The 24,426-nt window shown below is 37.0% G+C and overlaps 4 protein-coding genes across 5 annotated transcripts; 2 read left to right on the top strand and 2 right to left on the bottom strand.

Annotated features, from left to right (window-relative positions):
- Positions 1-3,445: 3,445 nt before the first annotated feature.
- On the top strand, positions 3,446-5,323 carry LOC6040965 (myeloid differentiation primary response protein MyD88). The gene is made up of 3 exons (XM_001850234.2): positions 3,446-4,120; positions 4,177-4,759; positions 4,821-5,323. The coding sequence occupies exons 1-3, from the start codon at positions 3,763-3,765 to the stop codon at positions 5,185-5,187; spliced, it is 1,308 nt and encodes a 435-aa protein (XP_001850286.2). The 5' UTR covers positions 3,446-3,762; the 3' UTR covers positions 5,188-5,323.
- Positions 5,324-9,804: 4,481 nt separating this feature from the next.
- Positions 9,805-11,752, bottom strand: LOC119767875 (zinc finger protein 366-like). Its single transcript, XM_038257641.1, has 5 exons — positions 10,963-11,752; positions 10,670-10,903; positions 10,513-10,611; positions 10,280-10,456; positions 9,805-10,211 (listed from the first exon to the last, which is right to left on the bottom strand). The coding sequence occupies exons 1-5, from the start codon at positions 11,658-11,660 to the stop codon at positions 9,956-9,958; spliced, it is 1,464 nt and encodes a 487-aa protein (XP_038113569.1). The 5' UTR covers positions 11,661-11,752; the 3' UTR covers positions 9,805-9,955.
- A 4,519-nt stretch (positions 11,753-16,271) lies between these two features.
- LOC6040964 lies at positions 16,272-17,511 on the bottom strand. The gene is made up of 3 exons (XM_001850233.2): positions 17,361-17,511; positions 16,440-17,277; positions 16,272-16,379 (listed from the first exon to the last, which is right to left on the bottom strand). Exons 2-3 carry the CDS (start codon positions 17,273-17,275, stop codon positions 16,295-16,297), a joined length of 921 nt encoding a protein of 306 aa, XP_001850285.2. The 5' UTR covers positions 17,276-17,277; positions 17,361-17,511; the 3' UTR covers positions 16,272-16,294.
- Positions 17,512-19,271: 1,760 nt separating this feature from the next.
- LOC6040963 (zinc finger protein 62) lies at positions 19,272-21,245 on the top strand. Of its 2 annotated transcripts, none has more exons than XM_001850232.2 (6): positions 19,272-19,375; positions 19,438-19,789; positions 19,843-20,062; positions 20,115-20,689; positions 20,748-20,964; positions 21,025-21,245. In XM_001850232.2, the coding sequence occupies exons 2-6, from the start codon at positions 19,450-19,452 to the stop codon at positions 21,164-21,166; spliced, it is 1,494 nt and encodes a 497-aa protein (XP_001850284.2). In that variant the 5' UTR covers positions 19,272-19,375; positions 19,438-19,449; the 3' UTR covers positions 21,167-21,245. The 2 variants fall into 2 exon arrangements, with proteins under 2 accessions (XP_001850284.2, XP_038113164.1); XM_038257236.1 differs by having other exon boundaries at positions 19,308-19,360.
- The last annotated feature ends 3,181 nt before the right edge of the window (positions 21,246-24,426 follow it).

Raw genomic sequence — 24,426 nt, 5'->3', positions numbered from 1 at the left:
TTGCTACCCCAGAAGGTAACGGGAACTGCGAGCTCTCATCAATACCAGCGAGGTGTTGGATTTGGACCAAGGATCGATTGCTAAAGAAATTCATCAAGGTTTGCAGCAGCACATCGACACCCCAGCAGTATCCGCTCAGGCGAGATCTGTTTCTATGCTGGAAGCTGGAAGACGCGTGGCGAATCGGTCGGAATGGACCAACAACTGAAGTTTTTCTTATTTGGTGAGATCTTTCCTATATAAATATCAAAATACTCTTTCACTTATACTAACATTCATTCAGATCAATAAAGACAAACCATGCACGCCAATTTAAATTTATACGTGTCGGTCGCTGTGTGTTGTGGATTGCTTGCTTCTCTAATGAAAGTTCGGCTAAGGGGGCATGCTTATTAATTTCTCGTCGCTCCATACCCTCAGTGACGTGATGGGAGCAAGGGCGTCTATGCAAAGTGTCCCTACACCCGCTACAAATATCCGGTGCTTGGGGAGGGAGAGAAGAGGGAAACCATTTTGTTTTATGCGCCGGTATTTGTAGCATTAAAATTCGTGCAAAAAAAAAACTTATGCACGCGGGTGTTCAGATTATGGAGTAAAAGATGATCGAATTGTTCACCCTCACAGAAAAAAATGGGTAAATTTACATCATTTATGATGTACCAAAAGTGCAAGTCATTAATGATGTGAATTTACATCAAATTCAATTGAAATTTACATGCCATCCGATGTAAACGCGCCGAATAAACCGCGCTTCGAAAAATTTAAATGTCCGATGAAAACTACGTAAATTTACCCAAACTGAGATTTTTTTTAATCCGTTGAATCTCGAATCCGATGTAATTTTAATAAGCTTTAAATGTTTTTGCCTTCCTCACCTTACTGAGGGACGGCTATAAAATCACTCGAAAAATGAACTTTTTAGTTAGACCTCCTAGACCTACCTTCATTTGTACACATCGACTCAGAATCACCAGCTGAGCAAATGTCTGAATCTAGAATGGTTCTGAAATGACCTTTCTTGTGGATTAAAAATTTTCAAGATCTGACTTACCTATCTAAAATTACGAGCAGTTAAAAAAATGGTCTGAATTTACATAACCTCAAATGGTCGGGTCTGATCGCCATGAAAAAGCTTTGAAGAGGGATTCCTCAAAGGCGGTGTCTGTATAATCTTGACAAAAAATTCTGTAGAGCAATTCTCTACCTAAACCGGAAATGGTTTTTTTGTATTTTTTGATTTGGCTCAAACTTTGTGGGGGCCTTCTCTATGACCAAATATGCTATTTTGTGTCATTGGTTCACCCATACAAGTCTCCATACAATTTTGGCAGCTGTTCATACAAAAATGGTATGTAAATATTCAAACAGCTGTAACTTTTGAGTGAATTTTCTGATCAATTTGGTGTCTTCGGCAAAGTTGTAGGTATTGTTGAGGACTTTTAAGAAAAAATAGGTACACGGAAAAAAATTTTGCAGATTTTTTTATCAACTTTTTTTTTCACTAAAACTCAATTTCCCAAAATACGTATTTTTTGATTTTCGAGATTTTTTGATATGTTTTAGGGGACAAAAATCCGCATCTTTTGAGCCATAGAGAAACATGGTCAAAAAATCTGCCGCCGAATTATGATTTTTTGAAAAAATAGTGATTTTTGGAAAAAATCGAAGTTTCATGCAAAAACAAGTTTGACATTACTTTTTAATGCAAAATTGAATTTGCAATCGAAAAGTACAATACAGATTTTTTGATAAAGGGCTCCGTTTTCAAGATATAGCCACCGAAAGTTTGATTTTAGCGAAATATTTGCAGTTTTTCAATTTTTAAAAATAGTGACCATGAGTGACCATTTCTAAATTTTTTTTTTTTTTAAAGTTCAGAAAATTTGCTATAAAATTGTCTAAGAGACATTGAAGATTGGACCTCTGGTTGCTGAAATACAGCGGCTCAAAGAAAAAGAAACACGAAAATTGAAGTTTTCTAAGTCTCACCCAATCAGCCCACCATTTTCTAATGACGATATCTTAGCAATTAATGGTCCGATTTTCAATGTATGACATGAAACATTTGTGAAATTTTCCGATCTTTTCGAAAAAAATATTTTGAAAATTTTCAAATCAAGACTAGCATCTTAAATGGGCGTAATATTCAATATTTGGCCCTTTTAAAATGTTAGTCTTGATTTGAAAATTTTCAAAATATTTTTTTCGAAAAGATCGGAAAATTTCACGAAAGTTTCATATATTAACATTGAAAATCGGACCATTAAATGCTGAGATATCGTCATTAGAAAAAGATGGGTTGTTTTGGTGAGATTTAGAAAACTTCAATTTTCGTGTTTCTTTTTCTTAAAGCGACTCTATCTCAGCAACCCGAGGTCCAATCTTCAATGTCTCTTTGACAATTTTATAGCAAATTTTCTGAACCTTTCAAAAAAAAAAATTAGAAATGGTCAATCATGATCACTATTTTTAAAAATTGAAAAACTGCAAATATTTCGCTAAAATCAAACTTTTGGTAGCTATATCTTGAAAACGGAGACCTTTATCAAAAAATCTGTGAAGTACTTTTGGATTGCAAATTCAATTTTGCATTAAAAAGTAATGTCAAACTTGTTTTTGCATGAAACTTCAATTTTTTCCAAAAATTGCTATTTTTTCAAAAATTCATAACTCGGTGGCAGATTTTTTGACCATGTTTCTCTATGGCTCAAAAGTTGCGGATTTTTGTCCCCTAAAACATATCAAAAAATCTCGAAAATCAAAAAATACGTATTTTGGGAAATTGAGTTTTAGTAAAAAAAATGTTGATAAAAAAATCTGCAAAAGGTAAAGCGTTGAACTCCTATGTAGGTTTTATAAATAGGCCGTGACAACCTTTTGCGGAGGTCCTATTGGGTTTTAACAGTGGTTTATCGGGGTTCTGGGGAGGTTGTTACGGCTTAGTGGTTTTAATGTTGGTTTTGGCTGATAGGTTTTATAGCGGTTGTGACAGCTTTGATAAAGCCTTAAATGTTACTTGAGATGTTTTCCCCAGATTTTAATTAAATTGCGAACAAATTCTCCAACATTATCTACGCTCGACCCATAAGCCGTCACAATGGAATATGTGCAAAAATAGTGTAAAATATAAAGTATAATTTACCTTGCGTTTCCAAAGTATTGTAGAAAAATGTTATTCAGTGGAGACGCATGGTGTTTCAAGTTATAAAGGTTCGTTGGGTTCTTTATATGTATTTTGAAGGAAAATCCCAACATGTTATGTTGAATACAATCTGTAATATTAAATCTTTAAATATTGAAGAATAAAATAGCCGAATAACTTTCTATCGTTAAACATGTTTAAAATTTATCTACTTCTCTCTCAGCGCAAAAAGTAAGATAGTCCTGACTTGGCTCAGTTCAACAAATACAACCATATCATCGGTTCTTGTGATACAGGTAACTGTTATACACATACGAGGTACCAATAAAAACATACTATTTCTCGCATTGAATCCTACGGTCATAACAGTCCCAAGTGTAGCATGTAGCTAGTTGGATAGTGGTAATTCCTATTCGTCACATCTTTCACTCACCCCGCTCCACCAATCAAATTTTTCAAAACATCAAACTTAGTGTCGGTGCCGAGAATAGTAACTCTCGTGCGATTCGCGATAAGATAAGTCAGTGGCCCTCCTTCTACGCAGTGTGACGTTCTACTTAGCTGTGATATCATAGGCCCAAGTCGTCGGGCTAAGCTGATGTTCAGAAGGTCGCGCAACGATGCAGCCAACAACAGTCGAGGTGACCGACGTAGATCGGATCAATTTGGGTAAAATTCCGGTCAGTGTCTTGCGGCAGGCCACTTTCAAACTGCTGGCCGTGCTGCTCAACAAGAAGAAGATATTCAAGTCCGAGGACGGGTACTACCGCGACTGGCGGGGGCTGTTTCAGGCGATCCCGCTGGAGAATCACTACATAGCGGAGGTTGAGGCAGATGCGGATCCGTGTAAGAAGATTTTCGAGCTTTGGAAGATTAAGGCGACGAAGGAGGGCAAAGCTCCCAGTTTGCTGGAGTTGCAGAACATTCTCGGGATCATCGATCGGTGGGACGTTGTCGACGACAGCAACAAGTTGTTTCGTGAGTGGACTAAATTTTGTATCAAGGTCAGACTAATAAGAAATTTATTGTTGCAGGTGAAGATGCCGAGCAGTATTTGACTGAGAAGCAAAGAGTTCACCTACCGATTAGTGCAAATCAACTGATAGAAACGGAACAGTTGTCCAACAATCAACAGGTTGCTGACGACGATATTATCACTAAAGATGACACCATCTATAAAAAGCAGATTTACGACGCGTTCGTACTGTTCGCTGATGCCGACATCGAATTTGCGTCCAAAATTGTCCACAAAATGGAAGAGAGGAATCTTAAGCTGTGCCTTAAAGATCGTGACGTCCTTGCGGGAATATCCTTCGAGCACAACGTGCTAGTCAAACTCATCTCGGAACGTTGCAATCGCTTAATAGTGGTGTTTTCAAAAGAATTCCTCAAAAGTCCCCTGAACGAATTCGTAGTCACGTACGCACAAGCGATGCAAATTGAGCAAAAGCTGCGCAAGATATTGCCCTGCGTTTACGAACGAATCGAGTTGCCACCGGCGCTAAAGTACACGACCATCCTGGACTACAAGCGCTCCGAGCACCTGTTCAACTACTGGGACAAGCTGGAAAGCTCCATCAAAGTGAGGAAAGATCCGCCGAAGCCGGTGGAAGTCAAGTAAGTGTTTTGAAACAAATTTCAATCTCATGAAGCTCACTTACATTTGCCTCTCTTCCAGAACCCCATCCGCCCCAGCGATGTCCGTCCCAGAAATCAAAGTCGACCCCATTGACGAACCGGTTGCCCCAAAACGCAAACCCCAACCACAAACCCAACCCCAGTTACCTACGACGACGGTGGCCCTAACACCGCCCAGTGAACCGACGCTCAAAACCAAGTCCGTCTCGCTGCGGGACATCAGCGCCACGATGAATCGACTGCTGAACAGCAAATCGGCGGAAACGTCGGCCAGCACGTCGGAACTGTGCGTGAAACCGGAGAAAAAGGAACGCAAGCTGCTGGACCGGCTCAAGATTGGCCGCCTGATGCCGAAAAAGTCTGGCGAGAGTAAATCCAAGAAGAAAAAGCTGGCGGAAGCCAGCTAGTACACTGGTGGTGCCTTGAGTGTTTGACGAACGGAAAATGTCAATTGCGCAATTAAATCAAATATAATTGATTAATATATTTGGACAGATTTACGCATCTAAGCTTCCAGTTGTTGATATGCTGTTTTAAATTTTACTTATAAAATAAAAAAAACTTAAAAAAAAACTATTTTTAATTAGAATACTTTAATAGGTGTATTTGAAAAAGAAACGGAAAACAGGAAAAAGTCGAATTTTTTTTACAGGGAAAAACAAGGGAATTTGACTAACAAGCCGGAACAACTTTTTTTTATTTTGAAAACGTATTGCAGTAATAATTTTTATTTTTTTGTTTATTATCATTCAACTTTTACAACAAAACATTTATTGAAAAAAAAAAAACACATTGAAAAAAAGTACATGTAAATCGACAAAAAAGGTTGGACAAAGAGGTTAGTGTTAGCACACACTTGATTTTTTTTTTTAATTTGTTATCAGGACATTAAAATATATTTTTTTATCTGCTATCAAAACAAATTTGAAGACATTTGGTTGTACCATTGCCGAGATATAGCTTTTAAAATTTAGCAGTTTAATAAACGGGTGTCATATCTAAATCGGCTAAAATTTTGGTGAAGACTCGTTAAACCGGTCCTGTGTGCATGACGAAGGTCGATTTTCAAAAAGCTTGTTTTAAAAAAAGATGAAAATATTTTGGTGTATTTCTTATAAAAAGTCGTCAGTTTTTAATTTTTGTAAATTTTTAAAATGCATATTTTAAAATCGGGCTCCGTCATGCACACGGGATATGTCTTGAGAGTCTTTACCCCAAATTTTAGTCATATTAGCCCACCCCATCTCGTGATATCGTGGCACCCGTAAATCAACTCGGTGTTTCGAGAAAAACGCTCAGAAAGTTTGACAGTCCGCTTTGCGCACGGCAAAATGATGAGCTTAAAATCGTCTCTAACTCAGTTTTATCATGTAATATCTTTATGAAACTTTTAGGACAGATTGAAAATCTTCTTTTAAGTGGATTCAATAAAAAAATTTATCCATCAGATTTGATTTTTTTTTACAATTTAATTTATGAATTATTTGATATGAAAATTCAGGGTGGTCACTAAATCCCATTTTTAAATTCTCGACTTTTCAAGAACACATTCCTGAAGATCGGTCTGCCTGTGTGGATCAATCGGACCGCGTACTGGACTCACAATCCAGAGGTCGCCGGTTCGATGTAGACGCAAAAATTCTAATTGTTAATATAGATATTCGGTGCCCTCTCCCCGTGCCATACTTTCACACTTAGGAGACCCGGGAGGCGGAGCCTTGTCGCAAAAAGAACGATACACGCATGTGGATTCGTTGACGAAACCGCATGGTTTAAGGAGGCCACATTATAAGGTGTTACGTCGATTCCTTTTTTTCCTGAAGAATGATAGCAAATCAAAAACTTTTTTATAAAAATATTATAAATTATGAAAAAGTTAATATAACTGATCGGACAAAACTTCTTAATAAATTCATGAAAAAAATCTTGGTTAAGTTAGAAATCCAAACAAAAAAAATCTAAAAAGAATAAAAAATGAATGTTCTCACTAGGGTGGCTCGAGTTGGTCGATTTTTTGAACAAGGTTGGTTCAAACCAAAACAATAGCGCTAAACTTCACTTAAACTTTCCCTAAGAAAGTGTAGTAATAGGGTAGAGGACCCAGTTTTCGCCCTGCTTCAGTTTTCGCCCACCTACTAGATTTAATCTGTATTTAGCCAACTTATACCATTTTTTGGTTGAATTTACTATGCAGGTTTACATATTCATTCATTTCTAGTACTAATTGAAACTTTTCTAATGAATTTCTATTGTTTATTAAGTTTTTATAAGCTTTTCAAAAAAAAGCCTTACTGCAGCCGCCATATTTTTGTCAATTTAGACTACAGCGGGTAATAATGTTAATGAGGGAAAACAACTCATTTTGTCCGAAAATTATGTAAATGAATAATTCATTAGTTCACTGTATGTCTGAACTTCATGAAAATCTAGTGATTTACCTGTTTTAAACGTTTTCCAAAGGTTATATCAATAAAATAAAGTTTCTGGGGTCATGAAAAAACATGCGATCCAATTTTCGTCCAGGGCGAAATCTATTATTGTGTTTTCAGATTTTATCTAGAACCAGTTTTCGTTTACCATAAAAACTTATCTAATCGCAGCGAAATGTGCTTGAAAATATAATTGGAACATTCTAGATTATTTTTATAGGTTAAATAATCATTTTGATTAGTTTCATTCATTAGGGGGTTTTGGTATAAACATCAGTTCAAAAATTGACCTAAGCTAAGATATGGGACAACTAGTTCAAATGTAGTAAAAGTTTACTGGTACAGAGGAAAACAAATTAAGCAGAGGATGGGAAAGTAGTTACACATGTGCTTTAATATTTTTATTAGGAGGTACTCGAAGTTTTATATTGAGTCAATTCGGGAGCGAATGGCCCATAGAGTTAAAGCTCCCCTAACAAAATCAAGAACAACATGGAGCTAATTGTAACTGTGTGCTCTTATCTTGGGTGAATAGGGACACATGAGTTCTATCACAAATTTTGATTTAGTCATATTTTTTTAGTGAGAGTGAGAACATGTTTTGGTTTTAGTTAGAATATACAAAGAACCTAAAAAATAGTAGGACATCTGTAAAGAAAGCTCCTAGGGTTTTTTGAACTTCAATTTATTTTACGACAAAATATGTGCAAATCAATGAAATTGAGCTTCGGGAACATGTTGTGTATCAATAGGAGACCATATTTGCTTAGCTTTGTGTCATAATTTCATATGGTTTCTTGATTTTTGTCGTGGGCGAAAACTGGTTCCAAGGATGGGCGAAAATTGGATTTAGGGGGGTGAAAATAGGCTCTTCAGAGCACTTTATTAAAACGCAAAATTTTATCAAAAATGAACATGTAAATGATGAAAAATTTGTGGAAACTTAAAATCAAATAGTTTATCAATGTTCAATGTTAAATACTCATCAAATTTCCTAGATTGCCACTATAAAGTGGGCGATTTCTGGGTCCTCTACCCTATATTGTTTTGAAAATTTAATATAGATTTCTTCGGATAATCAAATCACGACTTTTTTTTCGCTGTCTTATTTTTGATTGTTGAGCTTTAGTATGACCTCTAACTACTTTTAAGTGATTTTTTAAATCCAAGATGACGGCCAAAACGGTGGTGATGAAATATTGAAAAATGCATTTTTCAATTTTACTGGCAATCAACCATTTAAATTTGAATACAATGGGGTCGCAGAACTCGAATTTGATGTTAAAAGTAGTAAATTTTAAAAACACTTTTTTTTATCAACGATTTTTTTCATTCGTCATTCGATTATTCGAAGTCCTATCCAGGGTTTTAAGCAAAGATGGCGTTGGAATGGTGAACGTCCGAAAAGTCAAAATCGCGCAGTAGCACCAACATTAGAAAAAAAAATGTGGCTGTAATGCCATGGCACTCTTTTTTCGTGATGTTGGTACCACTACGTGATTTTGACATTTCGGGCGTTCACCTTTCGAACGCCATTTTCGCTTAAAAACCTGGATACAAACCTTCGGATAACACTGACCTACAAAAATTGACAAAAAATGACTGCACAGGCTCAGCTAGAGAGGAAGCATAAACTTTGGAGTCCCCAGAAACACGTGCATTTTGAATTTTTCAAAAATATTTAGTCATGGCCGAATGGTTTTTCTCCACAGTATGTATGGAGAATTAGGGCGGTTCATCGCTGTTGCATACAATCCAAAAATTGCATGCATAATGTAGGAGAAGCGAACCGCACTAATTTTCCATGCATACTTTGGAGAAAAACCATTCGGCCCTGACAAAATATTTTTGAAAAATTCAAAATGCACGTGTTTCTGGGGACCTTAAAGTTCATGCTTCCACTCGAGTTGAGCCTGCGTAGAAATTTTGTTGATCGGTGAAATTGAACTTCGGATAATCGAGTCTGGATCGTGTCGAACTTCGGATAATCGGTCCGGATTTTGATTCAAGCCGGTAGAACACAACTTTCTACGTGTAAATCTACGATTGCGTATCTTGGTTTATAATCTTTTGCTCCAGCCACGCCGTGTGCTGCAAATAATTTTTAAAAGTCATTGTCTCCCTCCGTCCCTTGGGTTTATGTAATCATTTATTCAATTTGATTTAAAAATATTTTTAATTTACAGACTATAAATAGCACGATAACGTAAATATGTTTTACAGGTCGAGATTTCAGCCCTATTTTCATTAAATTTACAGTTTCTCACTATTTTAATAAATTATTTTGCAAAACTTATGCTTGAAACTTGTTTGCTCACTTCTTTTAAGTATACGTATACGAAGACAAATATTTTGTAGAATCTGCCTTCGAAAAAGTAGCTTAGACGTACGTTTAGCATTCATTCAACAAAAAATTTGATTTTCAAATCAAATCAAGTCAAATCAAAATCAAATCAGCTTTTCATTACTAGGTTCCCCTAACACCAAACTCTTACCATTTAAGTGAAAATAAAATTGCTACCAAATTCTGCAAACTGGGCCTCTGTTTAGACATGCAAAATGTATTCTTTGATCTTTAGAAATTGAGGGACAACGTTTCGTTTTTAAGAATTACCAAAGATTTTTTGTTTTATTCAAGAAAACTATAAAACTACTCAACAAGGCGGTGGAGTTGGAGTCGTAGCCGGAATCGGTGGAGTAGATTTTTTTTGGGAGCGCTGAAGTCGGAGTTGGAGTCTCTGAACCGTCAGCAGACAAAGTCGGGATCGGAGTCGCTATCTGCCCGATTCCGTTGTTTGTGACACTTTTTGATGTGCGCGTTCAACTGGTTTTTGATATGATACCCCTTATCACACTGGCCGCACTCGTAGGGCCGATATCCCCTGTGGGACGTCATGTGTCCCATTAGTTTAGTTTCCTCCCAGTAGCGGTTGCCGCACACGGGACAGACGAAATCTCGGGTAACCACGTGTTGCACGAAAATATGCCTTTTCAGGGCGGATCTGAAAGTGTTGGTGTTGAATTGTTATAAAAGCGTTTTTTTTTTAATTTAGAGATGGCTGATGCAAACTTTTTCTTAAACTTTCCATCGCAAATGTCGCACACGAATCTTTTATCGGTGTGAACAAATCTCATGTGTGCTTGGAGAGATTGCTGCGACGCCAATTTGGCACCACACTTTGGGCACTTGTGTTTGCGATTCAAAGGCTGTTTCCGTTTGGCCTTTGGTTGTTCCAGGTCCTCCATCCTGCAAGCAATGGATTAGTTTGTGCAATAAACTTTCTCGCGATTTAATAACTATACCTTCTTTTGATATCGTTAATTACTACGCTAGTTTCCTTATTGTAAATTTTGACTGCTAGCTGATGCTTCAAGGACAGTTTATGAATTCTAAGATGGGTGCTAAAAATGTATAAAAATTATAATAAAGCATTAAAAAAATAATTGAAAAATTGTATACTCTGATCGGAATGTACAATCGCATTGTTCACACTTCAATGGATTTTTGTCCACTTTATTGAGCTCGACTTTCTCTACGGATTGTACCACGAGCAGATTGTCATCTGGTATGATAAGTTCGGTCTTGTCATTGTTGCAGCCAGACTTGCTTTTTGATGAAGCAGATTTGAGTTTAGCTTGCAGCTTGACTCGTTGTTTATGTATCAGTCTTGACTGATGGAGTTTTAAATGGCCTCTGAAAATATTCAAAATATTAGGAATGATTGCTGATGTCTTAATTCACCTTTATCTTACATTCTTGAAAATCCAATATCACATAGCTCGCAGAAGAACTTTTTTTCTTCGCACTTTTTACTTCTCCAATCTTTAGGAGGTTTTTCCATAAGCAGATCGTCAACTTGTGCAACCTGTTTGTACATTTCTTCCCTGCAATCAATATCTTCCTCCAACAGTTGTTCCTTTGGTTCAGTTTCCTCAGCTTCATACGGTTGAACCTTAATGTGGTCAACGGACATCATTGTAACAAGCTCATTTTCAGCCGGTTCTGTCTCTTCAATTCGCTGCGTTTGGTCCACGATCAGCGTTTGCAGATGGTCGATGGTTTGAACCATTTCTTCGGAAATCCAATCGTCCCCAGCTGCAAGTCCAGCTTCATCCGTTCTTTCCAACCAACGCTGCGCTTTAAGGCAGCACTTCCGGAAGTCGCCGATCATCTTAACTATCTTCCAGCAAGTTTTACAAACGTTGAAACTTTGCTCTCGAAATTCAATCTCGACAATGTCCCTCAGCATGTCACGGAAATCGGCCGAGTTGTCGCAATTAAATTCGAAGAACTCGCTGCTTTGTGGACATTCCCGAATGCAAAGTGCGCAGAATGGAACCGGTTCCGGATGTGGAGCGAAATTACCTAAGTCGTCCGGTTCTGGCACCGGAATTGAGACTAGCGGCAGGTCGATGTCGAGCGCAGGCTCTTCTTTAATGTAGATTGACATTTTAAGCGCTTTAAATTAAATTTATTTCAAAATAAACGCTATGCTTTCACTATTGAACTGACTGACTTGTAAACAGAAGATGTAATGAAAATGCAATCACTCATACCAACAGCATTCTGGTAGAGTTACGTGTACATTGCGTGTAGGTACACGAAACAAGTATTGAAGTTAAATTTTGTATCGGCCAGTAAAAAAATAGCACTGGTGTGCGTGAGATCTTATTTATACAAATCTTTGTTTTTAGCAGTACATTGTATTTGTAGGTAGATGATATTTTGGTTTGCCTCTGATATTTCATATACATGGAGACTTAGTGAGATTCAGCCCTACAATGTTTTTTAACCAGATAGGTAATTGCAAATTTTATTTCAAGTTGTTGTCCCCCGTTCCCCTTTAAAAATTCCCAAAAAATCTGGCAAAAATATTTATTACTAATGCTACTAACTCATGCTAAGCAAAAATCCGTACACTTGGCCGATTTAACCCCAGGGTCTGTAATAAATTATTTGGAAAAAATGGAATATAAGCCATAAAAAGATTAAACTGAGTGGTATCCTCAGCTTAAAAATGTCAATTTGAAGCTTATGACTTACACGTTTTAAAAATATTTTAAAAATAAATCGTAACTTGGAGCCAGTGTTGCGTTCCTCACGCGCTCACGCGCTCGTGAGCGCTCACTTTTCGCTCATTCGTGAGGAGGAGCGCTGCGCGAGCTAGCTCACGTTTGCCCGCGCTCACGTTTGCTCCGATTTTTTCAGCTCACGTTTGCTCCACGCTCGCGCTCACGCTCATATTTCGCTCACGGAGCGCTCATTTTGGACGTGTCGCTAATCATTTAACGTTTTTGATATAGTTTTTTTTCAATTCTAGATGGATTTTTTGCGTCAGGTGCAGTAGGGCTGTGGAAATATGACTTTGAGAAACAAATTTTATGATATATGAATTGGAATATCTTGATTTCATCAATCATGTTTTTAAATAAAAGGTTGGATTCGCAAGGGTCAAATAATTTTTTAGACATACAGTTGAATGTATAAATATTTTAGAATTCAAAGGCCTTATTGTAGCAGAGAGGGGCGGAGGGGTATAGACGCCTAAATAAAAGGGTCTGTAAACCTTAGAAAAACTAACAAAACAATGAATTGATTCAAGAGGATTTATGCTTCGGTAAGCTCGATTCAAGATTAAATGCTTGTTTGATTAAAATATAACATTAAACTGTTTTTATGTACCTAATCAGTGTTTTGACTACATTTCCAGATTGCGGGACAGAATGAGCTACCATTAAAAAAAAATATTCCGTTTATTAAATCTTTCAGTCATTCAGTGATTAGAAACGGCGAATCATTTTTATAAGGTTAGGTTATTTGGCAAACATTTTAGAAAATAGGGTAACATTTTTGAAACAGTTCTATTTTAAATATATGCCTCAAAATTCCTAAGGGTTGAAATAACCCTTTTGACTCAAATCAAATAAATTGTCAATATTTTTCACCACGAAAAGGTTGGCTCTTCTTCCAACAAGTGGATTTTATTCAACACTTTCGCAACCAAACCTCTGAAAATGTTCAATTACAAGTTATATATGATTTTTTGAACAAGAATGATTGTAACTGTTTAAAAGATTATTTAAAAATAAATAAAATATACATAACTTGTCAATATTTTTGTACATAACAACAATACAATATGGTCCAATATGGATTTGATTTGTGAACAAACAGTGCATCTCTTCACGTCAATGAATGTTTACATTATGAAATTAGTTTTTGTTCCTTGTTCGAAAAATGTCTAGATTTTAAATAGAACGTAAATTTCGGTTCGCTGATCAAATCCATTTCATTGCCTACTTTTGTTTGTTCGACCACTTTCTTGTTTGTTTTTGCTGCCTGTGCTGAGATAGTTCTAGAAACTTCGTTTCAAACAGGCAGATGCTTCAACAGGAAAAAACAACTACCTACTTTGGCTCACCAGCTCACGTGAGCGCAAAACGCTCCGGTGAGCGTGAGCGAGCACGAGCTACCTGATAAAAACTCACGCTCCAGCTGGAGCGAGCAAGCCTTTCGTGAGCGCTCGCTCATTCGCAACCCTGCTTGGAGCACTAAAACTTTGTTTTTGCAATTCCGTCGTGAAACTACTTACTTTTCCTGTCATTCTTGAACGACGAATTAGCCTACTTTTCTGTACCAAAAATAACAGAATCGAATAGCAACACTTTTCAAAATAAATGCTGAAAAGTTCTACTTTTCAGCACTGAAATGGGTGCTGAAAAGTTGAACTTTTTAGCACTTGTTTCGAAAAGTAACACTTTTCAACATTTTATTGATTTAAACGATTTATTGACAAAATACATGAAAATTCGACATAAAATTTCACTCAGTGGGTGTTTTTTGAAATTGCAAAAAATGTTGTATGGAACTCGTTGCAAAACTTGATTTTTTCAGCACTCGTCGTATTTATCCAACTCGGTGAACCTCGTTGGATAAATGTACGACTCGTGCTGAAAAAATCCTCTTTTTGCAACTTGTTGCATAAACTACTATTTCCTAATTGTTAAAAGTTTTAAAGTTCATGAATTGTAAAAAAATGTACGGGTTACTGCGCTGAAATTTGTTATTTCACAGGTTTTCATTAGCTTTTGAAAGATCTTGGATATTTTATTGGATAAAGAATAAGGCTGGTACAAATTTTGTATAAATTTTTGACAACCTCAAATAAGGTGGCAAAAACAATATTTTTTTCAAAAAACTTAAAAATTTCAATGAAATTTTAGGTGGAATCAGTTGAAATCATTTCAAAATGCATTCCCTTGCGTTCAATATCATTAGAATCATGTTTGTTTTTTTTTTCGCCAAAATTTTTGTTTTCGTCAAATTTTACATTTTTTGAAAACTTATGATTGCAAAACAACTGAATTAGTGTAGTGTAATAAAACATGTTTTGCATTCAAATATTGAGACTATGGCTTGTTATTTAAATTTCTATATATTTTTATTTTTAAAATATTTTATTTATATATTTTAAATTTTATTATGCATTGAGTTCGACATCTGGAATCAGCCATGGCCTCTAGCCAGGGATTGAATAATCGCAAAAAAAAATCGAAAAGCGAAAGAGAGAAGAGGCAAATTACGCAAAAAAAAATCGCTTCCGAACTTCTCCAAGAAAATCAATCTTGTGATGATTTTGTGCGAATTCCCTTGTCAGCACCACTTAAAAATATTTATTTCACTTTGTTTACACACATTGCCCATCTACAAAATGTGACAGGACATTTTTCGACGTGTGACATTACACTTGCAAGTGTAGCAGTGACAAAGATGTTCCGCCGAATAATCAAGATGACGATTTTTTTTAGATTCCTTTTACTGATCATTCGTGCGCGAGAGAGGATAGCCTTGCTCCCTTCGGATTTTTTTTCTCTTTATGAACGCTCAATGATTTTCTTTTAATGATGATTATTCCATCGCTGCCTCTAGCATTTTATTAACAAAACAGCATTTCTTTTTGCCTTCCTCACCTCAATGAAGAAAGGCTATGAAATCACTCGAAAAATGAACTTCTTTATTCCACCTCGTAGACCCACCTTCACGTATACCTATCGACTCAGAAACAAATTTGGTCCGTTTTGGTCTCATTCGATCCGTCTTGGGGTCCCACAAAACCCTAGTTAATATTATGAAGTTTAGAAAAGTACTTCAAAAGCTATGCTAATTTTTTTTTTTAACTAAACTTCCGAAGATTGTAAAAAGGGTGGTTTTTGTAAGAAAACCCGCCATGCTATACATTTTTAGAAAGGTATTTAACAGACCTTTCTAACGCGATTGAAGATTTGACAAACCTATCAAAAGTTATGAGCACTTAAGTGTTATTTATACACTTTTTGAGGCCGGATCTCAAATATTTTAATGAAAAAGCGGCCCATCATTGGATAGGTAATCAAAAGACCTTTCCAACAAGATTGAAAATCTGACAACCCTATCAAAAGTTATAAGTACTTTAATGTTTTTAATAAACTTTTTTTAGACCGGATCTCAGATATTTTGATAAAAAAAATGCGAGGAAGGCACCAACCACCTAACGGTGGATAAAGTAAAGTTTTTAATAAACTATCCAATCATTTTATGACTACAGTAAGTTTAAAGTTCTTTTCTAAAATAAAACCAGGAATTGCTAAATTTCGAGCAAAATTAACGGGGTCCAATATAGGACAGCGAACATCCTTGCTTTTCCAATAGTGACCCCCTATTTATTTAACTTACAAAAATTAAGAAAACTGTGTCTTTGAGCAATACTATTTCATAAAAATACAATAAATGCTTGTTTTAATTAACTTAATTGCATATTTTTTTCAATCATGAGTATAAATATAAATACTTTTATGTTAAAGTTGCTGAAACCGAAATTTTTCGATATACTGTATCGCAAAAGGTATTTCTCGCTAAAGTTTATCTTTTTTTGTCAAATCTTACTTTTTTTTAAATTTATGATTGCAAAACAACTGAACTAGTGTAAAAAGCATGTTAAAACACTTTTTTATTCAAATGTTGAGCCTATGGCTTGTTATTTAAATTTTTATTATTTTTTCAATCATTTATTTGATTTTTCAAATATTTTTTTCAAGCAAATCATTTTTAAAGTTGATGTTCTGGAGGAGGATACAAATTCCGCGAAGGAATGTCGCTATGTTTCTTCCGATGGTGCCGCAGAAGGTTGGTTCTAGAATCAAAAGAATACTAAAAAAAAAGATTTGGGTTTATAAAAATATCTACAACAAACCTTTGCTTGAATCTCTTATCACAAAATTTACACTGCTGAGTGGGTTCCCCATGAATGAACAAATGTTCCTTCAAATTAAACTTGCTGGACAATATGGCACCGCAAATGACACATTTACATGTTGTATAAGAGCGTTTTCGTACTTTCATTCGTTCTTGAGAGATCATCACTGGCGCGATTGAGTTGGACGATTCCGATTCCATGTAATATATGTCCTCTGAGTTGTCCATTCCGATTGCGATCCCGTAGGGAAATTCCGTCGGCTCAGGCTCATTTTTGGCAGTGCCTAATTCAGTTTCATCCTCATCGTCACTGTTTATGGAAATGACATCCTGATCAACGTGTTCACCACCCAAATATCCCCGTGCTTGAATGCCGCTTTCAGCTGGCTCCAGTAGCTTCGAATGGATTCGAATAGTTTCGTCAATCCTTTCAATCGTTTGATAAGTCTCCTCAGTAAACCACTCGTCCTCACATTTCAACCCGTCTCCAACTCGGTCCATCCAACCTCGGGCCTTGAGGCAGCACTGCTTGAAACTGTCCACCATCTCAACCATCTTACAGCATGGCATACACACGTACAAATGGTGGATATTCAGCTCTAATCCGAGCAAATCTCGAATATATTCGCAAAACGTGGAACAATCCTCGCTCTGGTACTCGTAGAATTTACTGCTTGAGGTGCGCTGGCGTAGACAAAGAGCGCAGAATAAATCGGGATTATGGGACTCATCTTCTGGTTGATGCTTCAATGACTGCAGATTGAACATTTTGTCGTAATCGTAATCATCGTCGTCCTCGACAATGATTGGTTCATTCTTAACTGTGAAGGACATGGCTAAAATGAGGTTTTTGTTAGTTTAACTTATATTTTGAGTTGATAATTTACCCAATAAACGAGTGTAATTGTAACACACCTACCTTTCCGTTACTTTTAGCAAGTCAAGTTTCTGATTGAATATGTTGCAAAATGCAGAACTTATTGAAATATGCCAACAAAATGTTTAACAACAAACAGGATTCTGATGGACAAAATCTGACATGCGGTCCGTGCGATCGTTTTTTCATTCGTACAAACACAGCTGCAATCGATCGCACTCCTTGAATGTTTTGGTAGTATTTTAATGGTGCTCAAATTTCGTTAAATACATGGTGCAGTACATCTGTTTTAGGTAGATGCAATAAAAAAAACTGTCAAAGGAATAGATCAACTTTGGCATGGGTGTTCATGTAATGTATTAGGATGGAATAGATAAAAATACAGCAACGATTTTTTAAATTCTTCTGGGAGCATTCAAAGTTCAAATTCAAACTACATTTTTTTTGCTTTTTAAAGATTTTCGAATGTCTTTTACGAAATGCACTCAAAAAGCAATAAAAATGGTTTATTGGACCTTTTGAAACAAATTCCAGATTCATTAGTGCTAAAAATTGGAAAGTAAACAAAAACTTTTATTCATTCTAGTTTAGTGACTGATTTATTTTGAACATTTGGCAACCTTGTTTCGAGATAAGGCCACTTAAATGCTATTTAGTGCTTTTTTTAGGCCAAATCTCAGTAATTTTGGTGAAAATGCTGTCGGACACAATCATGCGATCCGTCGTTGAATTAAACATTTATTAGGCTGGTACAATTTTTCAAAAGTTTTGTCTCCCCACCCCTTCAAAGTTGGCCCAAAAAATCAAGGGGCAAAAACAATATTTTTTCAAAAAACTTCAATATTTCAAAGAAAATCAGTTCAAATCAATTTAAAATGCCTTCCACTGCGTTTAAAATCATTGTGACCATGTTTGAGTTGATTTAAAAATCTTTTGAATTTTTGAAAAAAATGATTATCGCAAAAAGTTTTTTTCCGCATTTTTTTTTTTGTTTTCGTCAAGAAGAATTGGCAAAATTTGTATGGGGGCTGGTCCAAGGATGTACACAAACCGAACCATTTTTTTCGAAAGATCTCACCGAGACATGAAAAAAAGCATTTCGGATAGAAATGTGCAAAAAATCGTATTATTGCTATTTCTATTTCTATCATTTATAAAATCTCTGTTTTATTATGGATTCCGATCATTCGACGCGTATCACCAAAAACTATGAGTTCTGATATGTCGTAGCCTGATTGAAACATTTAGTATCCTTATTTCAAGTTTTAGCTCGAACTTGAATTTATGTATTTGTTAAGATGGTTCTCTTGAAATTTAATATAAATATTCGATGACATTGTTATTTAATGGAGCACTTCCATTCGAGCAGTTTTTGTTTTTTTCTACAATGTATTTCTTATGGAGCGAACTGTCAAAAACTGCTCGACTGCGGGTGCTCCATTGCCTCATGTCTTATGGATTACGTTAGATTTTAATTTTGATAAATTGTGCATCTAACTCTTTTTTGTAAAAGATCAGCAAATTAAAACATTGAACTTTTTCAATCTTCGGTTGCTGGAACAAGACATCACAATGATTATAAATTAAAAATACGAGCTTTTTAAGTGATCACTACTGAGGGCCTATACGCACTTCCCACGAAAAGGGGTCAATAAATGGCTTTACGAACAGCAGATCAAAGGAGAGAGAACGATTTCTTGGGGCTTTTCTTCGCCCTCTCTGGCTTGCTTTCGCTGCCGCTGCTGCCCATTTGATTTTTTTTTCGTGACCGATTCCTTCCGAAGTGCTTAATATTCATTTTCCAATTGACGTTATATTTTTTTGTAATTTTATGATTTGTGAACTTTTTAAGTGTCCACAGTCCATAAAAAGCATTTTTATGTTTTATTGCACTACAGTACTGAAAGCGAATTATGCCTTTTCTGGCAATCTTTGCCAGATATATTTCATTCTTTGCGTATGCCTCGACGTCACACATACCACTGTAACGATGTCTACCCTTCAAGTGATGATCGATTCATAACAAGCTTTGTTTGTTGGAGGTGAGGCAGGCTCTCGTAAGTCTGACCAAAAATTATTATTGAATCATTTTTATTAAATGATACCTGAACCACCGTAGACCCAATCAACCATGAGCAACCCACACCAGGATCTCGTCTCGGAGATGACCATCGAAGAAATCAAAATCGAACCCGAGGACGAGGAGCAACCGGATGGCGAAGATGAACAGCAGCAGCAGCAGCAGCAGGAGGAGGATGAGGAGCAGCTTTTGGAAGCGGCGAATTCCGCCTTCGGCGTTACAAAGTGCGACAAGTGCCACCGATTCTTCGACTGCATACGGGGCATCAAAAATCACGTGTTACGTTGTAAGGGTGTCGACCCGGACGCCAAGCCGGAGTATCAGTGCGAAATTTGTTCCGTGTCGTTCAAATTCAGAAATGCGCTGGTTGCCCATCGGAACAAACATGAAGGTATGGATTGAGTTTAGATCTGGAAACGTTTATCAAAAATCAACTTATTTCAGGGATCAAACCGTTCAAGTGTCAGGAAAAATGTGATAAGTACTTTCATAGCGCTTCTCTGAGAACTACGCACGAGAAAAAATGTCGTAAAGGAGAACAGCAGATTTGTCCATTTTGCAACGCAAAGCTGTCCAACGCAAACACGCTGGCAAGACATATGAGCTCCGAGCATTCTGATGCGAAGCATGAGTGTAACATCTGTGGGAAGATTTTCGCTAAAAAGTAGGTGATTTGCTGCTATTTATTCAATTAGATATTGATCAATTTCTTTCAGCTACAAGATGTTGTTACACCAACGAACGATGCACTCAAATGACGAGCCCAAATATTTCTGCGAGGTGTGTGGCAAGGGCTTCAAGGTGGCCCGAGTTTTGCGGCAACACATGGGCCGTCACATGGAGGAAAAGCCCTTCCGGTGTGAACTGTGTAACGCCGGATTGTCCAGCAAACTTTCTCTCAATAGCCATATGAAATTCACCCATGGGAAAGCCACGCTGCAGTGCCAAACCTGCGGAAGTGAGTTCAAGACAAACTACTCCCTTTCTGTGCACCGTCGAACGGTACACAATGAGGTTATCCCTAAGGGCAAAAAGATCGAGGAACCGGTGATGGTCGATATCAAGAAAGAAGTTGGCGAAGAGGACAGCAAGGATTCCAAAGAAATGTTCCTGGCGGTTACCGAGTGTGAAACGTGCCATCGGTTCTTCGATAGCAAGGAGGGCATCGTCAGTCACGTACTTTCGTGCAACGAGCTGAACGAGACTCCTGATTCGTTGTACATGTGCCACATCTGTACGGTAGCGTTCAGAACTCCACTCCTGTTGGCAGCTCATCTCCAGGAGCACAAAGGTGACTTACAATAAAGCAACGAAACAAACCTAGAACTACAAACCTCAATACCTTTCAGACGAAAAACTGCTCAAATGTCGAGTCGTGTGTGAAAAGTGGTTCTACGACCGCGAGAAGCGGGACAACCACGAGAAGGTTTGTCGCCGGGACAAGTATTCCTGCCTGGTGTGCGATTCAAGGCTGACCAACCACCGCGCACTGTGGAAGCACATGAACACGGTGCACGCGGAAGCTCGGCACGAGTGCGAAACGTGCGGGAAGAAGTTCAATAGAAGGTCTAGAAAAAAAGTACATTTGTTTAAGTTGACAAAACTTATAAATTGTGATACTTTCAGGACCAACATGCTTGCTCATCAGCGTCTGATGCACTCGGAAAATGCACCGACATTTCCCTGTCAGGTGTGCGAGAGGGTTTTCACCCAAGCGCGGAAGCTTCGGAAGCACATGGAAAAGCACGTGAAACCGGAAACGAGTTAGGTTTATCTAACACAACATGAATATTTGAAATCAAATGTTATAGTCTGAAAATATAATAAAATATCCTACAGTTTGTTAATTTTAAACTGTCATAAGTCAGAAGAAAAAGATTGTTGCAGGATTGGGTCCGTAAGTTTGGGTCTTAAAATTAAACTTAAATTTGTAATATTACTGTTCACAACGATAATGCTTATTTTACCGAGTAAAATGTCCCTTTGACCGACCGCAAAGGATTTAAAATGGATTTTAAATTCAATTTTTAAAAATAAACTTCACGGCCCTTCTTGACAGAAAAGGTCCTACTTGACAGCTTGTTCCAAGGGTGCCGTAGTTGATCCATCGAAAAAAAATGTTGCCTTGTCAATAATTTTTTAAGCATTAAAATGAAAAACAGTGATCAGAACTGTTTTTTAGAAGTTTTTAATCGTTTTTTACCGATGTATGTAAAAATTAACACAGTTGAGACATTTTTTTTCCTTGGTTGATGTGCACCAAGGTATAATATTTTTTGGCACAATAAACTGAGCAACATAATCAACATACTTTTGCTGCTTTTCACCTTGAATAATGGGGGAGCTGTGGAGAGATTTTCATGTTAAAATGGATGCCTATAGTCTATTAAAAATTCCAGAAAAAATAATTGTTGTAAAAAATGTTATGATATTTTTAAATCGCATTCATTTTGCATTATTTAACAGTCAAAAATCAAAATATGTCATATTACGGGAAATTTGATGTTCTTTTTGAATCTACAAGAACCCAGAGAGGTTATTTTTCATTGTGAAAAACACTTAAAAATTACATGCTTTTTCGTAACTTCGCATGGTTATGATGTTCAGATCCATTTTAAAGTTTGAAATCTGATAATTTTATCTAATGTTATAAAGCCTGGATGTTATCATTTTGTGGAAGACCACAATAACCTAAAGATGCATTAATAACTTGATTAATGATGGTCCGATCGATCTGAACATTTAGTTCGATACTTCATATACAGTAGTTGTTCGGTAACTAGGCTGAAAACGTAGCCCAGTCACCGAATCTTGCTCGTTAACTGGGCTGAACAAAAAATAACGAAGGCAGTGTCTTGCGAACCTTCGTGGTGAACGGACACTAGAGCTGCGGTATTTTTTTACTACCTAAGCTCAGAGTTATTTCAAAACAAAATTCACAGTCTTTTTAAAGACTACCTGAGTTATTTTCCAAAATTCTAAACAGTCTTTTCAAGACTAACCCCGCCTGAAATTTTGTTGTATTTTACAAACGAAGCCATCTTTTCAAGAGAACTTTGCTTGCAAAATGCGTCAAAACAAAGATAAACGCAAATCTTCTGAAGATTTGGTCGTTACGTCGGTGAAGCGTTTGAACGCTAAACCGACTAACGGAAACAGAAAAAGAAAACAGCCTCTTCTGAGGTCTGATTCTGATTCTGAATGTGAGGTCAATCCTCCAATTCCATTGACAAACAGTTTCGGTGTTTTATCCGAAACTGATGACAAGGAACCTTCTCCTCGTACTGAGCCTTCTGCCGTCGAGAAACGAGTAAAGGCTCCGCCAATTGTTGTGACTTCCGTCTCCGATTTGGCCAGCTTTCGAACGCAACTGAAGAATTGCAAGGAAACTTGCAATTTGAAGGTTTCGTTCCAGCTTGGTCGAAGAGGAGAATGTCGCTTGTTGACGGAATCTTTACAAGATCACCAAACTTTTGTTGGTTATTTGAAAAACCACAAACACAATTTCTACACGTATGAGACAAAGAATGCTCGGCCATTCAAGGCGGTCTTGAAAGGTCTCTCCAACGACTTGTCGGTGGATGAGATCAAAAACGAACTTAAGGTGTTGCTTGGCTTTGCCCCATCCCAAGTAATACACTCAACCCCCGGTGGTTGGTCACTTTTTCGTTTGACACTTTTTTAGTTTGTACCCCGTTGGTTGGTCAAAGTCAAACTAAAAAGTGACGAACTGTCACTTTTTACACGGCCCTCACGCACACTATCAAAACAAACGTTTGGTAGTGTGTGTGAACTCCGTGTAAAAGGGGTGTCAAACTAAAAAGTGACCCCGTTCGTTTGACAACAGTTGGTGTCAAACCATCGGGGTTTGAGTGTACCAATGAAGAAAAAATCAAACGGGAATATTTCTCGCTTTGGTTTGACTTCACAATTTTATCTGATTCATTTCAACAGAAATGAAATCAACAATTTGAAACTTTTGGACAAAGTTCAGTTTTTGTTCCATGTACGGGTAAAGTGGGAGCATTTTAAGAAACATGGCGGTAATGGCCAGAATCTGACCCAGTGCCGGCGTTGCCAGGCATTCGGTCACGGTACTGATCATTGCGCCATGGTTCCAAAATGCATGGTTTGCGGGGATTCTTCTCACGACAAGGACAATTGTCCCGTGAAAGAAGTCACCCAATTTAAATGTGCAAATTGTGGTGGAAATCACAAATCAAATTTTGGGATTGCCCCATCAGAAAAAGGTTTTGGATTCTCGTGCTAAGCATCAGCCGAAATCCAAACCGAAATTTTCTCAAAGTCAGGTTGTACCTGCATCTTTAAATCAAACGTTCGTGCTGTCTCACTCGAACAATGCTAGAAATACCCCTACCGTGGAAAAGTTAGGTAACAACAATGGCATTTCTTATGCTAACGTCGTTTCGGGTTCATCCACGAATTTTAAATCCTCTACCAATCTTTCTGAAATTGGGCAGGTACCTCAAATCTCATTTGAAAATTTTTCTGCTGGCAACGCTTTGGGATCTTCTGATCTCGGCGATGTTACGTTTGAAAAATGACTTTTTGCAAAACTCACTGTTTGGTTTGATTCAAACAATGAGTAATGCTACATCCATGATGGAAGCAATCCAGATTGGATTAAAATTTGCGAATGATGTTGTTCTTACCCTGAAGTTTAATCATGGATCTAAGTAATTCCATCAATATTATGAATTTTAATGCTCGCTGTTTAAAAACGAAAGAAAATGAATTTTTCAACTTTTTACGAGTTCATAACGTGCATGTTGCTGTTATAACCGAAACATTCTTAAAAACTGGCACTTAGTTGAAAAGTGATCCAGATTATAAAGTTATAACTAATAACCGAATGAATCGAAATGGCGGTGGAGTTGCAATAGTTATCCACTGTAGTATGACTTATAGCACGTTACGTGACTTTAAGTTAAAAGTTATTGAAAGTTTGGGCATTGAACTTGAAACTTCTTTTGGGAAAATTATGATTGCAGCTGCATATTTGCCATT

This window comes from Culex quinquefasciatus, chromosome 2, assembly GCF_015732765.1.
Source record: "Culex quinquefasciatus strain JHB chromosome 2, VPISU_Cqui_1.0_pri_paternal, whole genome shotgun sequence".
NCBI classification, from domain to species: domain Eukaryota; kingdom Metazoa; phylum Arthropoda; class Insecta; order Diptera; family Culicidae; genus Culex; species Culex quinquefasciatus.
This window is presented reverse-complemented; position numbering and strand designations above follow the sequence as displayed.